This window comes from Rhopalosiphum maidis, chromosome 2 (assembly GCF_003676215.2).
Source record: "Rhopalosiphum maidis isolate BTI-1 chromosome 2, ASM367621v3, whole genome shotgun sequence".
Lineage (NCBI taxonomy): Eukaryota > Metazoa > Arthropoda > Insecta > Hemiptera > Aphididae > Rhopalosiphum > Rhopalosiphum maidis.
In genome coordinates this window covers 91,655,423-91,679,130 of record NC_040878.1, presented here as the reverse complement: position 1 = coordinate 91,679,130, position 23,708 = coordinate 91,655,423, and the positions used below count along the sequence as shown (strand labels likewise).

The 23,708-nt window shown below is 29.0% G+C and overlaps 1 protein-coding gene across 2 annotated transcripts; it reads left to right on the top strand.

Annotated features, from left to right (window-relative positions):
- The first annotated feature begins 8,625 nt into the window (after positions 1 to 8,625).
- Positions 8,626 to 12,498, top strand: LOC113553475 (RING finger and transmembrane domain-containing protein 2-like). 2 transcript variants are annotated; one of them, XM_026956827.1, is made up of 8 exons: positions 8,626 to 8,902; positions 8,968 to 9,279; positions 9,347 to 9,541; positions 10,429 to 10,548; positions 10,659 to 10,836; positions 10,927 to 11,080; positions 11,146 to 11,361; positions 11,813 to 12,046. In XM_026956827.1, exons 1-8 carry the CDS (start codon positions 8,857 to 8,859, stop codon positions 12,044 to 12,046), a joined length of 1,455 nt encoding a protein of 484 aa, XP_026812628.1. In that variant the 5' UTR covers positions 8,626 to 8,856. The 2 variants fall into 2 exon arrangements, with proteins under 2 accessions (XP_026812628.1, XP_026812627.1); XM_026956826.1 differs by having other exon boundaries at positions 8,857 to 8,902; positions 10,617 to 10,836; positions 11,813 to 12,498.
- Positions 12,499 to 23,708: the final 11,210 nt, after the last annotated feature.

Here is a 23,708-nt window from a genome sequence, read left to right as displayed (position 1 = left end):
TCTTCTTAATCTTCCAATGAAACGTTAAGTACAGTCTGTGCACTTAATATTGAAAATCAAATAAATTGATTTTAAAAAGTTTACTTTTTAGAGTAATATAAGTAACTTTTAATCGAAAAAAAAAGAAAAATAATTATTTTATTTCCAATAACCTTTTTTGTATATTATACAAAAACAACACGACTTTTGTCAATAAATAACAATTCACTAATGAATCCTACTAGACAAATTGTTTATAATCTAAATAATGTTGCTAATAGTTCATGAAAATTGATTATTTTTATTTCAGCCATATAATATAATATAGATGAACGTTTATAAAAATAATAATAAAAAAAATTATTTGTCGGTTACAGAATTAATTTTTATTTTCATCTAGAAAAATATAATACGTATGTTATATAGTCGAGAGACCACTAGACTGAATGCGTCTAACTCCGTACTCGATATAACAATACTACAGTAAAATTTATCCCCAACGGACACCTCTCAATAGCAAACGATTTCTTGGTGTCAGGGACATCTTAATTACTTTTCAATGTAAAAACCTCCGAATAGTGGACGCTTATTTAATAAAAATAAATTAGGATTAACGGAAATCTTTACGTAAAATCAGTGTTTGATAAAATCGATATATTTTTTTATAATTCAAAAACGAATAACCACGCGTAATACTTGAAATTTTAACAAAATATTTATGTTACCATTATATTCAACATATGAATTCATTTTCTAAATATTTTATTTTTTAGCTATTTGAACACTTTGAATTTTCAATCTCTTTGATTTGTCCCCTTTCTGCATTTAGCAATTCATATGGCCAATACTGATGCTATTTTTTTCAACACTATTTAAAATTAGTACTTATAAATTTACGTAGTCATTTACATAAATTTATACTTTGGTTTAAATTTACTTTAAATTCTTCAATATCAAAGTATTTTCATCATAAAGACACACACTAAATAAGTTGACATTATAATTTCAAATAATTTCAAATAATAATAAAATAAATAGAGTAATCAGATGAAAAACAAAAACAATTTTTATAGAAGAAGATGACCTATGGATAAAACGGGTAGAATAGTATACGCATTGGGCAATTACGACAGAGAAGGAGCTAAGTTTTAAAATGTACTTTTTTTTATTTTTTTTTATCTGCTCACCATACTTATATTGGTATAGTAAAAATAAACCAAAATTAAATTATTGTGTATCAAAACTATAGACATAATATTATTAATTTTTATGTCTATGAGTCTATGACTATGATCGAATGTATTCCTGGAAATTGTCTAACCTAGATCCAGACAACTTCAACATGGTGGAGGAAATCGAGTTCGCTATTACACTTGACACTTATTTAGCGGCTTTTTTTTATTTCTTTAAAAGAAAACTGGGTGTTGTATTGATATTATATATTAAATATATATATTAGATTTTAACGTATTTTTCGTTAATAGTTTATTTGACTGATTTGTCAATTGTTAAAACACTATAATTAAATTTAAAATAGTGCATATTTATCCTTTAAAACATTTACCTTTATATATTTCAAAAATTTACTCCATCTGAATAGCGGACATCTCCGAATAGCAGTCAACATTTCGGTGACCGAGAGTGTCCGCTATTCAGAGGTTTCACAGTATATCATTGTTAATTATGTCGTCGACTGTCTCATTTGACGCAATGACATATCAAGAATACTAATCTAACACATCTATTACAGTAACCCACCACTCGATACCACCCAATCCACTTACTTACGTTTTTTAATTTCAAACTTCAAACATCAGGTAATAGTCCACTGTTTTCATTTAAAAATACTATGGAAGATGACAATACATCAGTAGTTTCACCAGACACTGGGATTGCAGCTTCAAACAATGATTTTTCTTATGATAAAATAATACATAGATACATCAATGAACACGCCATCGCCTACATCGATCTCTGGAACAAAAAAAAAATAAAAAAATAATAAAAAGAAAAAATGCGAATTTACTTTCTTCGTTTTAACAGCAATTTTTAAAAGTTTTGGTTAAAGCCCAGTATGGAGATGGTGATAACGATACATTTACTCTTTTATCATTATTACCGAGAATGAAGGCAACACATGATGTAGATCAGCGGTTCTTAACCTGTGGTCTGCGGCCCCCGGTGGGTCCGTCGTCCACGACACTCATGTTGGAGGTCCACGGCAGCTTTAAGAATATTAAAAATAAAATAATTTATATTACGGTTTTATGAAAATTAAGTTTAATAAAAATAGTTATAACTTATAAATGTGTATGTTATGTTATGTCCACTTCTATAATTTGTAATATAAAATAATTATTATAATTTTGGTTATTATGATAACATCAGATGTTTTGTAAAAAAAAAAGTATTCGACAAAAATTGGTAGGGGGTCTGCGATTTCTAAAAATCTTTCATGGGGGGTCCGTGTTCTACAAAAGGTTAAGAACCGGTGATGTAGATCGTACAGAAATATGGCAGGAAACGTCCCGCCGAATCAACTTCGCCGTATTGTCTACCCTTCAACCAGCTCAATCAAGTGACATCCATCAACTATCCTAACAAGTAACATTGTCGGATTGTCTACAACTAACGACAATAGTCTATAGCCTATAATACAGACTCCTGAGAAAGAAATTCTCGACTAATAATAACTGCAAGCCACCTCACTATTAAGTCATTAGCTTTATTTTGTTAATCATAAATATTAATATTATTTTGTTTAATATGATAGGTATCATTTGTATATCAATTAATGTATTGCATTTAAGTATTGGATTTTTTATTTTTATTAAAAATAAAAAAAATAATCAAGTATGAAACTATTCGAATAAAAAAAAAATAGTACTTACTTTAGAGTAATCGATAACCTTTCTTCTATGTTGCTATTGTATCACCTTTGATATTTTGTTCTATTTCCAAGTCACATTTTACGATACTTAAAAGTTCGTTAAAATGTTTTTACAGATATTTTGTGATATCTAAAAAATAAAAAGTTTATCCGAAAATCGTCTTGATTTGTCATACATCATATGTTGAATTGGCCGTTTTTTGAATTCTGAATAATAAACAATTTATAACTGCTAATTTTGTAAATATTATCTAGATTCTAGATATTAAAATGAAGAGATTTTATTCAATACTATGATATTTATTTGATTTTTAATGCATATTTTAATAGTATATTTAGTGGTTCTTTAGGGCATAAATGCATGCATATTTTAAGATTTTTTAGGGCATAAAGTCCCTAGCCCTACTTGTAATTTATTATTTTGTTTTAAAATCATTTCACTATAAAAATTCTGGAGATGTTGGTGTTAGAGTTCAAAAGTATTAACAACATTGTAACAAATATGAGAACTTTGTAATTTGTATGTACCTAATTTAAATTAATAATAATATAATACTAATTGATCTGTTAGAAGTCGATACTATAGACAATTAACACATTTTCTATCACCGGTTGCATTAACCTTATAAATTAAAAATGTATAAATTCTAAGTAATACATAATCCAATCATTTAAATTTTCAGCTGGTATAGACTGTACACAGATCACAATACGAATTGAAATTTTAATCCATTCTAAGTTCGTAAATACGCGGCCTGGCACATAGTGTGTCCTGCAAACAGTGCAAACGTCCCGCATTAAACGGGTAAGTTCCGTATTTGAAAAAACCAAAAACCCGTTGTCTCGACGAATGCTTTCGGAAGTTTAAATGTTCCATATTTAAATAATACATCCAGTATACAGAGGTGGATAAACTTTAAAGGATCGTTAGGATCGACTTCCAAAGAAAATTATGCAGATAAAACTTATCAACAATTTGTTTATTACAACATCGATTAATTTTCGTGCGCGTGGTCTTAAAAATAAATTATAACATGATCGACTTTGAAATTGTCTGCGATCGACCGTTTGGCCACCCCTGCCGTATTATGTCGTATTGGCAAAATTCAAATAACCGTTATTTTAATCATTAAAAAATTAAAAACAAATATTACCAAGAGTAGTTTCTAGTTACTAGGGGTTACTAGGTTTTATTTTGTTTACGGTTTAATAATTGTTTTAGTAAAAATATTTATAAATGGTTAATGCATTGTTGTTTATTATAAAAACAGCACCATCCCTAATACTTTTTTTGTCCCTTATTCCCAATTTTTAATTTGGTCACCCTACAGTTTTAATGTGTGTTATATACTATATAAATAACACTTAACTATCTATACGAGTGTGTATTATTATAGAAACTATGAAATACGTAAATTGTTTATAGATACTATCAATTATCATATGCCCATAGGTGCAACCCGGCTGGTTTAACCTTCAACGAATTGTTGATAACTAAAAGTTAAATCACATGATGTAATAGTAAGTATCTATTGATTTTGTTGAGAACATTTGTGTTTGTGCAAGTTTTGACAATTATTAATTATTATAATAAGTACATTGCATAAAACATATGCTATATACCTAGGTGTATATTTTAATTAAATATTTTATTAAGTTTCCTATGAACATTTTAATATATATATATATAACCTACTTATTGGTATAGTTAAATATATTTTATGTGGTGTTTTGCATCATATAAATATATAATATTCGATGTATACGTGTAATTATTATCGGTCGTTGTATTTTTATACCTATCTATTAATAATAAGTTACAACGATAATAAATTAATAAGTTATTTTACACTTAATCGATATTTAGTTACTGCATGCTTACAGTATCATAGTTCAATTTTTATTTGATTATGGGTACCTGTGTATAAATATAATATATAGTAAATTAGTAACTCCTTTACATTTTGTATGATGCAACGATTGTAATTAATATTATAATAGAATAATATAATTCTACAAAAATCTACAAAGCGGATTATTGTTGTTTCACACGTTTTTTCTATTTTAGTGTCTATGGCTATTGTCCACCTATATATGTATATAAATATCATGGTATAACTATATATAATGAAGTAATCAAACCTATACACAGTTGAAATATATGCACTAACATAGTGCAACATGACTTAATACACTAGGTTAATTGTATAATATAACCTGTATATACTAACACCGGCAATACCACCTATTACTTAATTATTGTTGCAATACAATGTATAATCGTTGATTTTGTAATAGAATATGGTGTAGCGGGCTTATTTTCCGACTTTTCAAGTCATGGATTCGAAACGATTGTTCAATCAACAGTGTAATTGAAAATAGTTTGTTTTTTTAATGAACACGAGTTATTTTTATAAAATGTACAAAAGTGTGAGTAGAGAGTCATGCAAGTGTCTTAGACTCAACGGCTCTGGTATACATCCGAGTATGCTGTTCTGAAGGCTTTTTGCTGAATGACTATACCCCGGTCCTCTTGGCTCTTCTCCCATACCTGAGGTCCATAAATTAATAAATCTTAACAATCGCCATCATTTTTTTTTTTTTTTTTTGTTATTGCCTAATGGTTGTGACTATATTATTTTAGTCTATGTCTAATGTCTATATATTATATTATATAGTATATACTCCTCGTATAGGTATTCTACATGTGACTATGGTCTATATGTAGTATGAAATATGAATAGTTATGTGTATTTTGTTTAGTGGCTTAGGGCCTAGGTCTTAGTACCTATAATATGTCCAGCGAGAGAACGCGCCGCAAACCGACTAAAATCAGTTATTCTGCGCATTCCTCAATGATACCCAGCCATAAGTGAACCAGTTAAGAAAAACTTATTTTTAGATAGCACAATAAGAACAAAGTCCCGTAAAACAATACTTTTGAAAAAAAATAACATATTTTGTAGGTATAATACTATAATCTCGCGTTTCTCAAAGTGTGGGTTGCGGCTCACTGACGACCCGTCGTCAATCTTTAATGGGTCGCAAACAATTTTTTGAATTATGATGTCAATGCTGTTATTAACCATAACAGAAAACAAGCACACATTTCGCATACATCTCATTATTAAACGTACATTTATAAAAATAAATTGATTATAAACCTATAAAATACTAAACATATATTACAAATTTATACATATTTATAAAATACAAATTTTGTTTTTTATAACTACTTTTTGAAAAGTGAAACCATGTGGTTCGCAAAAGATTTTTCGGGGTAAATTTGGGCCGTGGTACTAAAAAGATTGAGAACCACTTTTATAGTATAATCTATACGTCTACGGTTATGTGACAAGAAATATGAAATTATTACATTACGTTTTTCGTTTCAATAAACACGTATTTATAAAAATATATTTTTAATTTTCAACATAGATAAAACAATTTGAAAAACCAGTTTTGTCAAGATAATAAAAGCAGTGATAATAAAAATGTAGCTATGTAGTTATATCATAAATATTTTAAGGCAATACCATGAGCATTAATTTAGGGGAATAATTATATTTTCGGGAAGTAAATTCTATCGTGTACAAACGGGTACAATATATTGTATCAGTTAATATAATTTTTTTGTGCTTTTATCCCACTACTAAGGTCTAAGGTATAAAAGAGCAAAACGAATTTGCGTTTTTAGTCCATCGAAAAAAATAGACGATTTGCGTTTTTTGTTACATTTGTAACCTGTATGATTATCTCCACAACTAATTTTTAGAATGGCAACCCATCCCTTGTTGGTGAATTATAATTACTAGGCCCCGGATTAGCCGGATTTATATTTTATACGCATTTGCATGTTTTTTTTTAAAAAACCCAAAAAGTATCTAGATCAGCTACAAGCTTTAATACAAAATTAAATTTATGCACATTTTGGCATTTTTTCTCAATATAGACATAATGTATTTATTGAGAAAAAATAGTATTGAGTTCTATAATAATAAAACCTAACTAAATACATATATACATTTCAATTATTTTTAAATTTTTATTTAGTATCGACTTACGGCCAACTATCGTTGATAATAATTATTGCTTATTGTATTATTGATTAAATTCACTATAATGAGATAAAGTTGTCTGTAAGTACTTTGGCGATAATATCAATAACAATCGTGATGGTTTAGTTTTTATACGAACTTGCTTTACGATAGTGAGTGTGCACGAATTAAAAATAATCTCAAAAATAAAATCTGTTTGTATATGTTTCGGCATTCTACTAATCTATTTTGTAGAATGTGTGAGTTTAAAGTAGTTATTGTCAATACATTTATAAATGTACCTATATGAATGATAAATTAACAATATCTGACCGTTTAATGTAATTATTAGTTCGTAATAATTATGAAAATATTCGTATTTGTGAACAATTTTAGATAACGTTACTATATTAATTATTTTTATCTATAGTAATATAAGTTTGACAGTATTTTATAGTCTATAGAAAAAATATTTCAACTAATTATATAGTTTGTACGTGTAATATAGTTATATAATTTGTACTAATTTATTTAGTAAAAATATAGTACGTACAACTAAAATATGTTTGTCTATAATATTTCTACCTAAATTTTTTTTTTCTTGGCATATCATTATTCAAATATAACATCGTGGATCCGGGGTTTTTCAAGGTAAAATCAGTAACTAGTTATTATAAATTATATATAATGTAGTTGTAAATACATTATCAAATTTTTAAATTGTAATTTGCCATTGCCACTATATTATGGTGCTATACTGCTATACCTATATATACCATATATTTTTAAAAAAAATATATGAAATACGAGTTAATATCGGTATTATACCTATATAATATGGGTATATTTTTTTATGAAGATGAACAATGATATTATGTTTTTAAGCTTTTTTTAAAAAACAGTACAACCCTATTGGATATTTCTAACCAAGTATTTATTTTAGTTGGATTTGTTCGATAAGTTTTCAGAATTTGTTCGACGTTTCTACAGACTTATTCAAATTTTTATATCAAGGATTGTAGAAATGTATTTTCAGACTCTCAGCCCCCCCCACGGGAGATTAAAAGTTATAATTATTATTTTCTTTATAATTCGTCAATTATATTGCTAGTGTTTGAAATTTATTGTTTTCACTTTTTTAATTTAAACAAAAAAAAAAGGAGGAGGAACCTGATACATACATCATCTTTTACCTACCCTGATCATATATTTAAGAATAAAGGTTGACACTGTTGACAGATAATCTCCTCTCAAAATTGTTATTATTTTATTAGTATATATATATTGAACAGTGATTTATCATTGGATTCAAACGTATCATATTTCTTACGATTACTATGATTACAATGATTACATTGAGGAGGTATTCAGAGGTACACTAGACTCACTTGAATCCTTGATAATCGACATCTACTGTACAGTAGAGCGACCTTCCCGGTTTTTTTAATTTATATTTTCCGAATTTGAGATAGATACCTAACTATAACTATTAACTTGTAAGTTGTAACTCATTAGCTCTTAAACAGTAAAGTATACAACTTAATATAAGTCTACCCAATACAGTAATACCTATTAATAATTTGATAGGTACCGTGTGTTTTTGTTTCTTTTAGTTCAAATGACCTTGGTTGATAAAAATCTTAGTAAAAACATATGTGTATCAGTAAACATGACTAATATATTATTTGATAAGAAAAAAATTGTAATAATGATGTCATAACTCATAAGCTCATTGCTTGTGACTATTAAACATATTTCTACTATGTTATTTAATTTTATTCAGAAGTTCTGACGTTCAGTTTACAATATTATAGTCCCGAATATGTATGTATTGGGTGATGTGTCATACTTTTATTCTCTGGTGTAACAAATAATATAATGAAGATCATAATTTAAATTAAATAATATTTGAACTATATCGTACAATTGTTTATGTTTTAAATTTTAACTATGTCCAATTTAAATGATGAACCAGGAACTGCAGCGTCTGATAATGGTAATCATCAATAAGTTTGTCTGTATATATTATCAAATATCTTTACGTTCACAAATCGGAAACAGATAATAGAGCGGCAGTGCCAGTTGCTAGTCGTCGTATGAGTCTTGCGGCTGATCTTATGATGCACATAGAACGTAGAGCAGCTGAAGGTTCAGCCATGTTTCGAAGCAACGTGCACAATGTAGTTGAAGAACTACGACCAATAATTACAGTGGCACGACATCCTGATCCTGGGTCACCACAACCACTTGGTCCCAGTTCATCTGTACGCCTGAGTTTACCTACTTGGTTGAATTTGAATACCAATAATGCTCACCTACCTTTATCTCCACCCAGTCTGACAGAAACAGAAGACCAAAACTTCATAACCACAGGTATCGTCTGTATCATAATAACTTATAATGAATGGTTTTCTAATAGTAGACCCATTGATTTTAATAGGAGAGGTTAGACCGATTGCAACAACTCCAGTATCACAAAGACTGCCTTTAACTACTCAAAGATCACTTACTGAACCAAATAACGATGTAGCAATAGATATGAATTTTTCAAATTCAGATTTAAATGTAGAACAGTTGCCTCAAAGTCCAGGAGGATCTTCACTTAATGGATCTAATAATAATAACAATGAAAACCGTAAGTTATTTGGGTTATAAGTTAATTCTCATAATACCTTAGTATTCAGTAGTTATAATTTTTTTCATAATTACTATCCCTAACTATTAATTGTCACTCACCACATTATTTAACTTAACAGTTAGGTGTGCTATTAATAATATTGGTATGTTAATCACTACTATATTGTCATTGACATATAGTAAATTTATGATTAAAATAATTAACAAAATATTTAATTTTTATAATTATTGGAAATTTTTATTTTTGCTTAAATAATATTTATTAACTTTTTAAGTACTTGTATATTTCAAAAATTTTTTAAAGAACATTAAAATTAAATGTAATATAATATAAATCTTGAAGTATAAAAATGTGTTATACATGTATTCAGGGGTTTATGTAATATTACTGTCATTATTGAAATAGAAAGATAAAATTAATTTTTAAGCATTGTTATTTAAATTTGTTTGTAATTAAGGTTACAGTGTACCAACACATTATACAAAGATTATATTGTAACAGACAACAGTAGTATACTTTATTATTATTATTTTTTTACATTAATAATTTGAAGTTTTTTTTTATTGTTAAGATTTTATGTTAGAAATGAATGCTTAAAATTATCACAAAAACTGTAAAACATCACTTCTTTTAGAATCTAATATTCATTATTTAAATTAATGGTATACGCTATACATCATTAAAATACTCTTTGTAGATTTTCTTTAAATACTATAAAACTTAATATTTAACATGAATTATTCGAAATTGTTTAATCTACGTTTAAGTATTTAACATATTAATTTATCTGAAGAAAATTGTATTTAATAATAATATAATTTTAGTACCCACTTATCATAATTCATTAATCATTAACACTGAGTTGTATTCTTTATCTTTTTCAGAAAGCGAAGACGATGTTCTTCGGCACAACCCAGAAATCGCTCAAATGCTGAGTGTAGCTCTTAAATACATTCCATTCTTATTGATACTTTTATCAAAAGCTGTATTCGACCATATTCCAGGTAAATTAAACAGCTACTCTGTTCATCTATTTGTGTAAGCATGACTAAAAAAGATATATGGCCTGAAGGTTCGACTAACGAACGTGCTTGTATGTATCTTGTGATTTCAGCCATTCTACTCTTTTTGGTGCTCTTTATTTCATTTCGTTATTTCAACAATGTGGTTAAGCGTGAGGTGGCCAAACAATCACAGCGCAGTATTGGCTTTTTACTGTTTGCTATTTGTCATATGGCCATGTCTGTATTTCTATTCTACTTCTTTTACAATGACATGAACTTACATTTTGGGTAATTACAATTCATATAAAAACTAAATTTGAATTAATTATTTATTATTAGATTTGTAATTTAATTGATAAATTATGTTTATATTTCCAGATTGATATTTATTCCTCCATTCACACAATCTTTGACAATTAGCAATCTATTATGGTCAATAGCAGTTGATGATTACATTTTAAAATTAATAACAATCATTTTTAAAATAATAATTATCATGATGCCAATTAAGATTTTACCAATTATTAAACGAGTATGTACACCTTTATATTATGATTATTTTAAAGAAATAAATGTATTCTTATATTTTTTGTTTAGGGAAAAGTGTACTTGTTCATTGAAGCTACATCTCAATTATACCGGTGTTGTGTGCCTATTCAACCATGGTTGTATTACATGTTAGAATCTTATCAGGGTCCGAAAAAGGTTATTGGTGTCTTTTTATCTGCTGCTTACATGGTGTCAAAAGGTACTGATTTAATGGGTTGTGTGAAACTGTGGTGGACGGCCTCATACAAATTACTTCAGAATGTTGTAAGTTCATTATAATTTATAACTTAATATAGTTATATCATTTTCATGGTAATAGTTTTTGATAGCCGAGTCCCTGGTCGCATTTTTACATCATGGGATTTATTGAAGTAAAAATGTTCAATTACATTTTATTTTTTTCCAAGATTATCCAAGTACTTGTCCTTATTAAAAATAATTAGTTTTTGATGGAGTAATCTGTTAGGTTGTTGTTCGAAAATAGCTATTTTATAATGATTCCCTACTTTATCTGTTGTATTTTGTAGTGTTAGGAAGAAAGTTTATAATAAGTAAATATTTTTTTAAACAATTGTATAAGAAAATTAAATTAAATTTGTATTTTCTATTAATCAGTTATCATATTGTTTTCTTTCATACGATAAACTTATGTTTTTGTAATAAATATATATCACTATTATTAAATTACCTAACAAAATTTAATTGCAAATTTTAGGCATTAGGTACAGCGCCGAGTAAAGAACAGCTGACAATAGCTGGCAACAATTGTCCAATATGTCATGACGAGTATGCTACACCTGTTTTGTTGCAATGCCAACACATATTCTGCGAAGCTTGTGTGGCCAAGTGGTTTGATCGTGAACAAACATGTCCACTGTGTCGAGCAAAACTCGTTGATGACCCTGCGTGGCGAGACGGTTCTACGACTAATTTTATACAACTCTTTTAACATTTAAATGCGATACCCTATAACCAATTAAACCGCTTTTTATGTTATTTCTCCTCTTGTTAATTGTTTTTATAATTAATTTTCTCAATATCTACCAATTATTTATACTTTATAGGAAATATTTTAGTCATTAAACTTTTCTACTTTATTTTATTTTTAACGCATAAAAATATTTGTCTGTGATAGATGTCCATTATGATTTAAAGATGTAATTATTTAAATGTGTATTTGTTGTTAAGCTATTTAAATATCATTATAGAAATGTTTGTTAATTTTATCGACTAATTATAGTTATAATTATGTTTGAAAATGTGAAACATTTGTGGTGGTTAGACAATGATTTACCAATTTATAATATGTGTATAATATTGTGTATTTTTTGTTTTTGTGGTATGAGCTTGTTGCAAAATAATATGCTTCAGAAACTTAAAAAACTTTAAAACATATAGTATTGGTCTCAAATAACAACAAAACTGTACAGTTTATGTTTGTTGAAAAAAAAAATGTATTGTTTATTTAATATTATTATGTTATTCAATATTCATTGTTAAGAAATCGGATGAATAAAAATGTTTTAATTTTGGTAATTGTTTCAATGTAAATAAATGCTGAATAATAATGTATAACTCTGGAGCATAATATAACTTAAGATGGTGGACACAATTATTGTTTGTTAAAATGTTAAAAGGCTACTATTAAATCTTAAGGACCATCTTATGGATTTGATCATTGGTCTTGGTGTTGTATTAATATTGTAAATAATTTAATGATATTTGTGATCCACTTAAAAATATTCTACTTGCCTTCAACCATCTATTGTTATCGTTGATGGAGGTTTTGGTAAGATGATGACAACGTGCAATATCTATCCGTTAATGTGGTAAATCAAGATTATTTTTTGAATGTGTGAATTGCCTATGTTAAGTTATACTAAATAGTTCAATAAAATTAGGTGAACGTTTGGAAGTAATTGATCAACAGCTGGACTTTAGTATGCACTTATTATGGGTACTCTATAAACATCCGATAAGTCTTGACGCCTAAAGGTACGGTTTCCCTGCAGCGTCACAGAGTCGAACAGCACGGCGTCATGATGCCTCGTCCAGATGCTTACTATGTCCAGACCTGCAGTTGACGTTAGACGCCGCAGGGAAACCATACCTTTACTCTGATACGTATCCCCCAGACCACTCGGCATCTGCTGAGACTACTTACGACAAAAACGTAAAGGCCGTAAAATCGTAAAATTCGACAAAGAAATATGTCATTCAAATGTTACCACTGATACCTGATAGGTACTCACCAGCAAGCACAACCCGTTTTTGTTTTCCGGGTAACCGGTTCGAAGTTTCGAACGACGATGGTAACATTGGCAATACCGTCTGCTGTAGTTGTCCTTTTGAACTTTACGACGGATAAACCAACTTTTAGTGTATAGGTCTATGTTTACGATGCACACGTGACGTTTACTCTTGTCGACAGATGGCGTTGCTGTATGCGTTTATTTTTGTTTTGTAGAATAATAGTTTTATTCCCAGTTACTTTTGTCTACGTTCCACTCATATTTTCAGTTGCTTTTTAGATTCCTTAATTTAGGGCGGCAAGAGTATTATCCGAACACGTCGATTGGTCTAGGATATCGTTATCGTGCGGTTATTCGGACTGCCGGTAATATTGTTTCTCTAGACACTATAAAAAATGTGAATATCGGAATTCTGAGTAGATATCTGTCTTATAAATAATACATTTGATATAGACCAAATAAACCGTACCTGACATACTGACATCCAACGGTTTTGGAAATTATTAATAAACACCTTCACTCAAGGTAGAATTCACATCCTTCACATATACCTATTCGTATGGTATCAATTTATTATCACGTGACATGTGTATAAAATAGGAAGGTATACTGAGTATTTTTGACGGCTCTTCGATAAGGGACGGTAAATTTCCGACTAGGTAATTTATTGCTTCAAGGCGGTTCTGATTCAGGTGGGTCTCTCTGGCGGCTGTTCACTTACCATTATCTCTCCTTTGACCAATTCCGTTTTTAATGACAACGTCATTACAGCGCCTGAGCTGCAGATTCAATCTTATGTCAAAATGAAAAAGGCGTATTTACAATTTTTGTTTGAGGAGAGCTCCAACGGATCCTCGTACCTATCAACAGCACATCCCCTATGCAGATGTGTATACTCATTATCTACAAAAATACAAATGCGTAGAACAAATTATTAAATCGAAATAATTTACAAAATATATAAACGAGTTTAAGTCAGTGTTTGTAACTTCGCACCGTAGACTCCATCCCGCATCAAAATGTTGTTTAATGCACAAAATGAGTACGCAGTACGAACTTAAAAAAAATATAGAAATGCTAGATTATACATTAATATTATATTGAATTATATGAATCCATTAATACCTTAAAATCTAATAATAAAAAATATGTATTATCTTTGTAACTTAATTTCAATAGAAATAATCATCTTTATCTGAGTCTGTATCTACATAATTTTGTAAAAAAAACTTATTTCGTGTTTTTTGTTACCAAGATGCTCGCCTTTTTTGCCAACGCTTTTCGACACATCCGTTTTGATGTAGGTATTTTCGGGGAACAGAAAAAAAGTCTCGAGTAAATATATTTGGTTTCGTGTAAAACTATAGGGCAAGTTCGTTGCATCTACGCGAAGTCGGACACTGGGTTCTTTTGAGAGCTTTCCAAACGGTTTTGTCGTCTTTCAAGAAAATAATATTGTTATTCGGATTAGAACATTATTGTAAATTGCCTACACAGTGCCCTTTAAAAATAGTAACTGTTACGTCCTCCGCGAGTGTACCGCGGTAGACGACTAGACGACTAGACGACGCGTCTTATTATACTCTTTAGAACGAACGCTAGACAACAAAAAAACAAAACAAAAAAACAGTTATTTCGGACAGACGGCTGCAACCGTACAATGTACCTATACATAACAACGCCACTGTGCATTTGTTATGTACTGACGCGACGCGTATGTATATTATAATCGCGCAGTAGTGCTTACCATATGTCCTTTACAAGGACAATTGATCGTACCGAAATTGCGTTTCTTCCTGCTGCAACGTATACACAGGAAGTATATACACACACACACACACATATATATATATAATATATATATTATTTATATGTCTGCAAGTATATCATGTGTACACGACCCGCTGCAGTTCTATCCACAATCGCAGGTATAAAAAATAATATAATACGCGTATGTTATATATGATTATATAAAGTGTAATATAGTGTATGTGCTTAGGGTAAGACCTAGTTATGTACATGCATGTGTGTGTGTGTGTGTGTGTGTGTGTGTGTGTGCGCGCGTGTAAGATAATAATATTATTATCGTCGTCGACACCGGAAACACGCGGCGGCTGAGCGCTATTGTTTTAGGACGACATAAAAAACAATATATAATATTATATATTATTATATTATAAAAAAAAAAAAAACTACGTGTACTACCGCCACAAGTGTTCGTATTGTGGTAGGCCCACGGCGTGTGGGAAACCGTGTGTACCCCATACACACATCGTCTACTGCAAACCACCTCGTTATAATATAATATTTTCAATTTTGTGTGTGAAACGAATATATAGGCGGTACCTACCTGAGTAAGTGCCTACGTATGTAACTGCGGTCTGCAATTGCAATAGTTCACTGTCGCCGTCGCCGCTATAGCATAATATTATGTGCTGCTGTTAACGTTTTTTTTTTTTTTTTTTTTAATATTTCAACCCCTTAGGCCGCCTTGGCCGTCAAAGGTTTTTCGCGCGTATATACGCTGATACACTATTTTATACAACATGTATGATTTGATTCTATCGTCCGTGTGTATACTATATTTATATACAACGTAATATTTATGTGAACGGACGAACGGTATCAAAAGAAAATAATTTATAATGTATGTGCCGTCGTCCCACACGTTTCGGGTTTTCATGCCCCCACACATCGAAACACACATTGAAATAATACGAGATTATTCATCAGCTTGCATGTGTGTGCGCGTGCGTGCGTGTGTGTGTGTGTGTGTAATTCACTAATTATTTGGATTAATATACTCTTCGTAGACTTATCAGCAAATAATATACAACACAGCAGTTTGCACAGACGAAAAAAAAATTCTTATTGGCCCAATAGACACCAAACGTCTGTCTAATTGATTCATCCCAACGGCGTACCTACATAAAAATGTTAAATTAGTAGGAGATTATATATTATATATTATTTATAGGTCTTGGATTTAAATTATCTAAATACTATCAAAAACTCTCTAAAAATAACCAAATAATTCCTTTTAAACGGAATAATATACTCTTAAAGAATGACCAAATTCTTTTTTAAGAGTATGCAACTACGCAAGAAATAGGAAAACGACAGATTAAATTTCTGTAATATATCTCCAACTGACCAATTATGAGTATAATAAATTGTTATTTGTTTGAATCTCTATAAGACACCATTCGATATTCGCAAGAGATAGATGACGAGTAGTGATGACTATATCGCATGATACATAGACCGATTGACATTGGTATGGATGAAAAATATCTAAAAACTATTAAAGCAAATATTATAAACACAATATTTCTTTATATAATATTTTTAATTTCTTAATTTACACTAAAAGCTTATACAATATATATTGATATATCGATATATGCACTAAAAGTTAATTGAATACCTAAAAATGCCAACAAAAAAGGGAAAACATTGAAAAAAACAAAGTAAATAACAAATTATGTATCAAATATATATGAAACAAATTATGTACACGAAATAATTAATTTTGAATTGAAATCTCGGCCTAAATGTTTTATAATATTATTACCGTTTTTATTTGGTGAAAAATAAGCCAAGGGAATGGTCTGAACACTCTCTCACCAAATGTTTGCGTGTATACACCATTGATACATTAAACATAATATGTAATTATTACTTATGGTGGAGTATGGAGCGCGAAAAAGAGCAATTAACTATGCTTAGTAGAACGAGTCTATGAGCTTTCGTGTTTAATTTTTTGTCCGAGCTATTATGGAAGCGTCGTGTTGCCGGATACATGTCTATATATGATTACCGATGGACTTCGTTGTCGGGTCATTAGCGTAATTCGATCGACGTTTGATTTTGCGCACATTATATAGTATCTATGTAGTGCTCGATATACTATACCGTTATTATAATGCGCGTGTTGACCGCACACGCAAAACTCGTGACATATATAAGTATGTAAATATATAATGTTTTTGTTGAGAGTAAGACGGGAAAAACCACATATCCATAGCGCGTGGTTTCGGTGTCTTCACTGGAGTGTGTGTTAAATACTAGACACACGGGATCTGGTGTTATTAAAAATTAATTTACTTGTCACTTTTCATTAGTACCCATCGATGTGTATATAATCGATTATTTTTTATTTAAAATCATATTCTTCCGAACTACTTAGCAAAAGATCCATAGACAAATCAGCATCTTCCTAGTTACCTATGTATGTATATAAATATATAACTTTCGTGTACGATGGGTACCGATGCGTCCGCGATGCACTCCGAAATTACTCAACTAATTTTGATGAAATTATGATCAATGTGTGTAATTTAGTCTCTATCTTAAGATAGGATAGTTTTTTTTCCCGATTAATATATATTAATATATGTATTACCTGTTCATTATGTTTAGTCGTTTAGTGCTGCAACATTATTTTTATTAATCGATTGTTTTTAACAAATGATACATAATTGGTCAATCGATTGAAAAAAGGCAACGCTGGGCGGGGCAGATATGTCGGAAATATCACCAATACATCAAATCAATAAACCAAAAATATTATTTATTCTCATGCTAAATGTTAGCATAAGCGACTAAATGTCTAAATTTAACACGAATGCATTTTTACGGACAACGAAGTGCACGAGGTTTAGCTAGTATTTATTATATATTCCTAAACTAATGTATTTCGGTCTCTGTATTTTTTAAACAACTGAGATTAGGAGTTGATTGCGGAATGCAATTATAGACTGCAGCAGTGATCAAGGGCCACTCCAGAGACTTAGTTGAGGGGAGGTGGGGGGCTAAGTTATAATTTTCACAAGACATGTAAAATAAAAAGAAAACAACATTTTTTACAACACAAATTCAAGTCGTCTATTTTTAGAATTTTTAAGTATAATAAAATGATATTAAGCCATAATATATTTTGTATTAATATACTGCCATACCTCTATTTATATACATGTACAGTTGTATGTATCTATGATAGTCGATAATGTATATATTTAACAATATAACATTTTTTAGAAACACGGGCTTGGAAGTGACGCAGCTCTTAGGGACCCCATAGAGCCGCTCCTGGCAATGACGGGTTTATTTATAAGATAAAGGGAATTATTTGGAAAAATTATAGTTTAAATTTACACTAGTGAAAAACATTTTTGTCTCTGAACTACATTGCAGAAATATTATAGTATTATATACTCACAAATAAAAAGAAAATAGTTGTGGTACTATTTAAATGTAACTTAGACTATACATACAGCTACAGGATTTGTCAACTAAGAGGTAAATATTGGTGAATAATTTTGGACTACATCGACCACAAATATCAATGATAAAGACCTTTTTTGGGTATAAAAAATTATTTACATTATTCGATTTGCAAATAGACAGTGCTCGACTTGTTAGTGGTGGGACGCAGAAGAAGGGATTACTTCAACTAATTTTTCAGAAATTTTAGCGTGTCCTTACTGTTATTTTTACGAGGAACGCATATGGAAAACTTCATCATTCTGTATTTTTCTAAAAACGCATGAGATGCGATCATAAAATGTCGTATGGATTATTTCATAATCGCGAATCTAAAATTTATTACAGATAAATATGTAATATATTATCAGTGAATGTTGTTATTATTATTCATTAATATTTGTTATCAATTATCATAAATTTAAAGATTTTTTTTTTAAATTTAATTTTCATTATCATCATTGTTATTAATATAATGTACTTTAATGTCCACTCGTTAATAGATTTATACCAATTATACCAAGCTAAAGAAGCTATGTAAGATCTTGGACAATAAGTGATAAAAGAAAGCAGAAGAAAATTATTTTTAAAAAAGGATAAAATTGAAAGATAAAAACAATATTAGATATACTAATAATAATTCATGAAACTATTTAAATAAATAATTAATAATGGATATTTATTTATTACAACAAGAACGTTTTTCAAAATATTGGAACGTACAGAATGTCAAAAACTTTATAAAACTCTATTTTTGTTAAAGACAGTGATATAGAATAAGCATCATATTGAACTCATATTAATTATAAACGTTTGTACATATTGCACAAAGATAATGAATACAATATGTATAACATTTGAACCCTTTCGGAGTTTCAGCATAAAGCACAATGTATACCATTCATTCAAAACACATGTGCAATATATTATTTTGTAAACAAATATAGCGTAGATAACAGAATTTCCGCTGTAGAACACTTTAACATTATAGTAAAAGTAAAAAGTAAAAAATGTTTTAATATTGACAACTATAATTGTTAAAACTTGTCGATCTAAGTAGGTATAAAAGCCAATAAGCAAATATATATATATAGAATTTCCAACAAACTAAATGTAAAATTTCTGCAGGAGTACCGAGTATACCAATTTTGGTTTTTAGTTGTAATTAAAAAATAAATAACTGAAGATACATGAAATGTTCATAAAATATATAAGCATTTTATAGAGACAACTTATAAATAATAATAATTTTCAAAAAAATTAAAGCTTTATTCGTGCTATTTGTATATTTTTTTTAATTTTTCTATTAACGTCGATAAAACAATTTATGCTCATGAAAAAAAAATAATTGAAAATTGAATTCAAGGTTCCTTGTAAATTATTGTTCTTAGAAATTAAAAAAAAAAATAACATGAAACCATTTAAATTTTTATTAGGCGGTAAAGTTCAAATTTTGAATACATTGGATATTGAATCTAATCCAGATGAATGGTTTTATTCAAATAATTAAATGATAACAATATTTGTAATTTTATCATTTAGTTTTAAGATTTAAATTAAGACCTCACATAATCTTTTTTAATTGCGATATAAAAACTTAAAAATACATATCTTCAATATTTGTATAGACATTTCAAGTTCAGATTTGTACGAAATCGGATATTAAACAAAAAATAATCATACGATTCTAAACCACTTAGAATGGTTTTTCATCGTTTACAGTTATACAAGTTAAATTCTCAATGACAAAGCACACTCGATACTTACTATTATTATTAATTATTTTAAACGAAACATACCTATAAACATGCTTGTATTTTGAGTTGATAGTTTTCAAAATAAGTAAGTTATTTTTTCACAGAAGACTTTACTACAGCTGAAATTAGTAAAAAATGTATACTGAACGGATAAAGACATCAAAGGTGCGCCCAAAAATAGGCAATATAACTCACATTCATCTAGCTAATATAATTCTCTAAAAAAGGAAGTGTTTTATTCATAGAGTACTCTATGGTTTTAATTTAATATATTAACTGACCAATAAATTGTAAATAGCGTAGTGTAATAAATTGTCATATCTAACTAATCCAAACGAAACTTACTTGCATATTTACTGTTGATTGCTTATGTTATTTTGTTTATATACAAAATTATATTTGTATACCACAGTTACACGGTAAAGCTTGTAAAAAAAAAAATGAGCAAAACATCATTAAGATTATGAAGTTTAGAATAAATATATAATTTATATTATGTACCCTGCCTATTTATTATATAGAAGGCGAACACGGTGAACGCTGGTCTTCTTATTCTTTAATAATACAAATTCTGATTTTTGACATCTAAATCTGCAAAATCAAAATTCGTACGACTAGTTTTTGAATTATTTAATTTTTTGTACTAATGATGATCAGTCCACAATAATTAGTTTAGAAGGTATAAAATCCATGGCGATTTGAAAATGTCTGTAATACTTATTAATCTTTAATATTTAAAATTTGTAAAAATTATTCAAGTATAATAAATACTAAAGCCAATATATTAAATTTTCTATTATTTTTAAACGATCTGTAAGGACTATTATTCTTGATATAAACCAGTATATTAAATATAACTAATTATATATTTTGAAGCTATATGCTATATCCGATGAATGATGATCATGGTTATAGAATCAATTTGATCCATTTATTTGGACGCGTCAAAATACATCGTGGCGTGGCAAGACATTTTATTCTAATACTCTGGTTATTATTACGGTCCAGCGAATGCGGTTTTGTGGTGAATAAATGTCTATATTATTTTTAGATTTGATTTTTCCGTGACGACTGCTCCTCGGGGATTAGATAGCCGTATATTAAAGTTGTAACTTGTGAGGGGTCAGGATTTTAATTTTTCAGTCATGATTCGTAACGGGTTAACGCGGGAAGCGATTTGTTATTCGGCCTGTATATATTGACAGGTGATAATTTTAAGAAAGGAATATTACTTGCAGCGACTTCAACTATTTTGTGTGTTGTATATATAGTGGCCAATGCAACGACGTCCTTGAATACGTTACACGAGAACGTTGTATTATATGAGCAGGTTATATATGCACGAAATATTCGTTAGGTATATTGTATAATATATACCTATCGAAAGAACGACACTCGCTTCGCATGACACTTTCAAACGTCTCTTATATATTATTATTATAGAATAACTCGATTGCGTACGCATATTTATATATACAATCTTTCTAATACGCGACAAGTATATTATGTATACATCACACCATATTATATGTATATCAGATACCTATACAGCTATTGTAGCTACCAGCTGCATTTTTGAAATGAACCACTCGGATAATAATATATTTATACTATCACAGGATTACACGCATCGCATTATACGTGTACCTTATTAAGTACTGTTTACGACACGGCTAGGAAACGTGGCAGAATAACTATTTGAGAATATACGAGCACAAAATACTCTGTGTATTATAATTTTCGTAAACCAGCTCTAGGTCAAGGATTGATATTATAAATTAAATTTTAGATACTATCTCGTGGCACATGTTTTCTATTTAATCGTATTATAATGATATGATAATATTTAATAATATAATGAAACAACGCATAACCATTAAAAATATTTTATCATTTTAAGGAAATGATTTTTATTGTAAATACCTGCATATTAAAATAAATAAAATAATCAAAATATTTGAAACTGATAAATGTGTTTTAAATTTATTTGTAATCTCTTCTTGTAATAAAACATTATGCAAGCATTACGTGTCGTGTTTCCCCTGAAATTGTCGTTATCTACAACACATCTTGCTTGGTGCTATTTAGACTATTTTATAGTACCTATACTATAATATTATTAAATTTTAAATTTTAATCTATCAATCAATTTTCAAAAGTTCAAACAATAATATTGTATAGTAGTCTAGTAATCTGGTATCTATAAAACCTAAAGATATTTAACAGAAATTATTCTTCATGTAATGTCAAAGGAGTCTGTGTCATTATTCGATATTCCATAATTCCATTATCATTTTGTTATGTATTTTAATAATTATAAAACCTATTGCCTACTTATGATTTCAGAATCATATCATCTAGCTATTATAAATATATTTATAACTACTGTAGACATGACAGTATAATATTATTATTAGTTAATAGCGGGCGGTTTTCTTTGTACATTCTACCATAAGTCGCTTAAGATTTTGATCATAACCATAAAAATGAATTTCTTAAACGAAAATTAACGGGCGCAGGTTTTGTAATATGAAAGACTTTGTGCTTATACATATAATGAGCACCGGATGTCTGTGCATCGATATCCCCGCACGGCGCATTAGCATTAATGCACTTGAAATATCCATAACACGCACTGACAAAAAAAAAAAGGTTTTATAAATATAATATAATGAAATAATATATTATATCATATATTAGAGTAGTTGACGGCATTGTCCTGATGTGAAAATTCTCTAGTTTGATTACATCGATCGTTTGTGTATATGTACCTATTGGATATACCTACATAGGCGCAGTACGTTACTCGAGCGCAATAAGGTATATTACTGCGTGATTCGATGAAATTGGTTTTTAGACTTTGAACGATTTACAGTGTTTAACTCGAATCGAGTTACTCGGTTATGATGGGAATGTCGAATCATACAAATAACAATAGAAAAAAAAATACCCAGCAATTTTTATTGAGAACATTGTATCAAAACACACGTTGATCGGTGATTACGTGTTTTTCATACCGATAAGGCGATAAATGATAATTTATTTTCAGAATAAATGTATTCTAGAACTAAAACGTTTAAAACAACATTATATGTTTGTGCACAATACAATTTGATATTATGTTAAAAAATGATAAAAAATGGGCAACATAATGCTATTAAAATATCGCTACCTATAACTATAAATACAGTTTGTTATTAAGGCATTTAGACTTGAATAAATAATGTCTCGATTATGTGCGGTTCATCTTTATTTATTCAATTATTTGATCGAAATGATTTAATATTGATAAATGAATAAATGATTAGGATTAGAAGTATTTATTTTATTTTCTAAA

Coding starts and splice junctions, on each gene's coding strand:
- LOC113553475 (XM_026956826.1), top strand. CDS start 8,857: ATGTCCAATTTAAATGATGAACCAGGAACTGCAGCGTCTGATAATG. Junction 9,280..9,346: donor CCAAAACTTCATAACCACAG/GTATCGTCTGTA, acceptor TGATTTTAATAG/GAGAGGTTAGACCGATTGCA. Junction 11,081..11,145: donor TTTTACCAATTATTAAACGA/GTATGTACACCT, acceptor TTTTTTGTTTAG/GGAAAAGTGTACTTGTTCAT.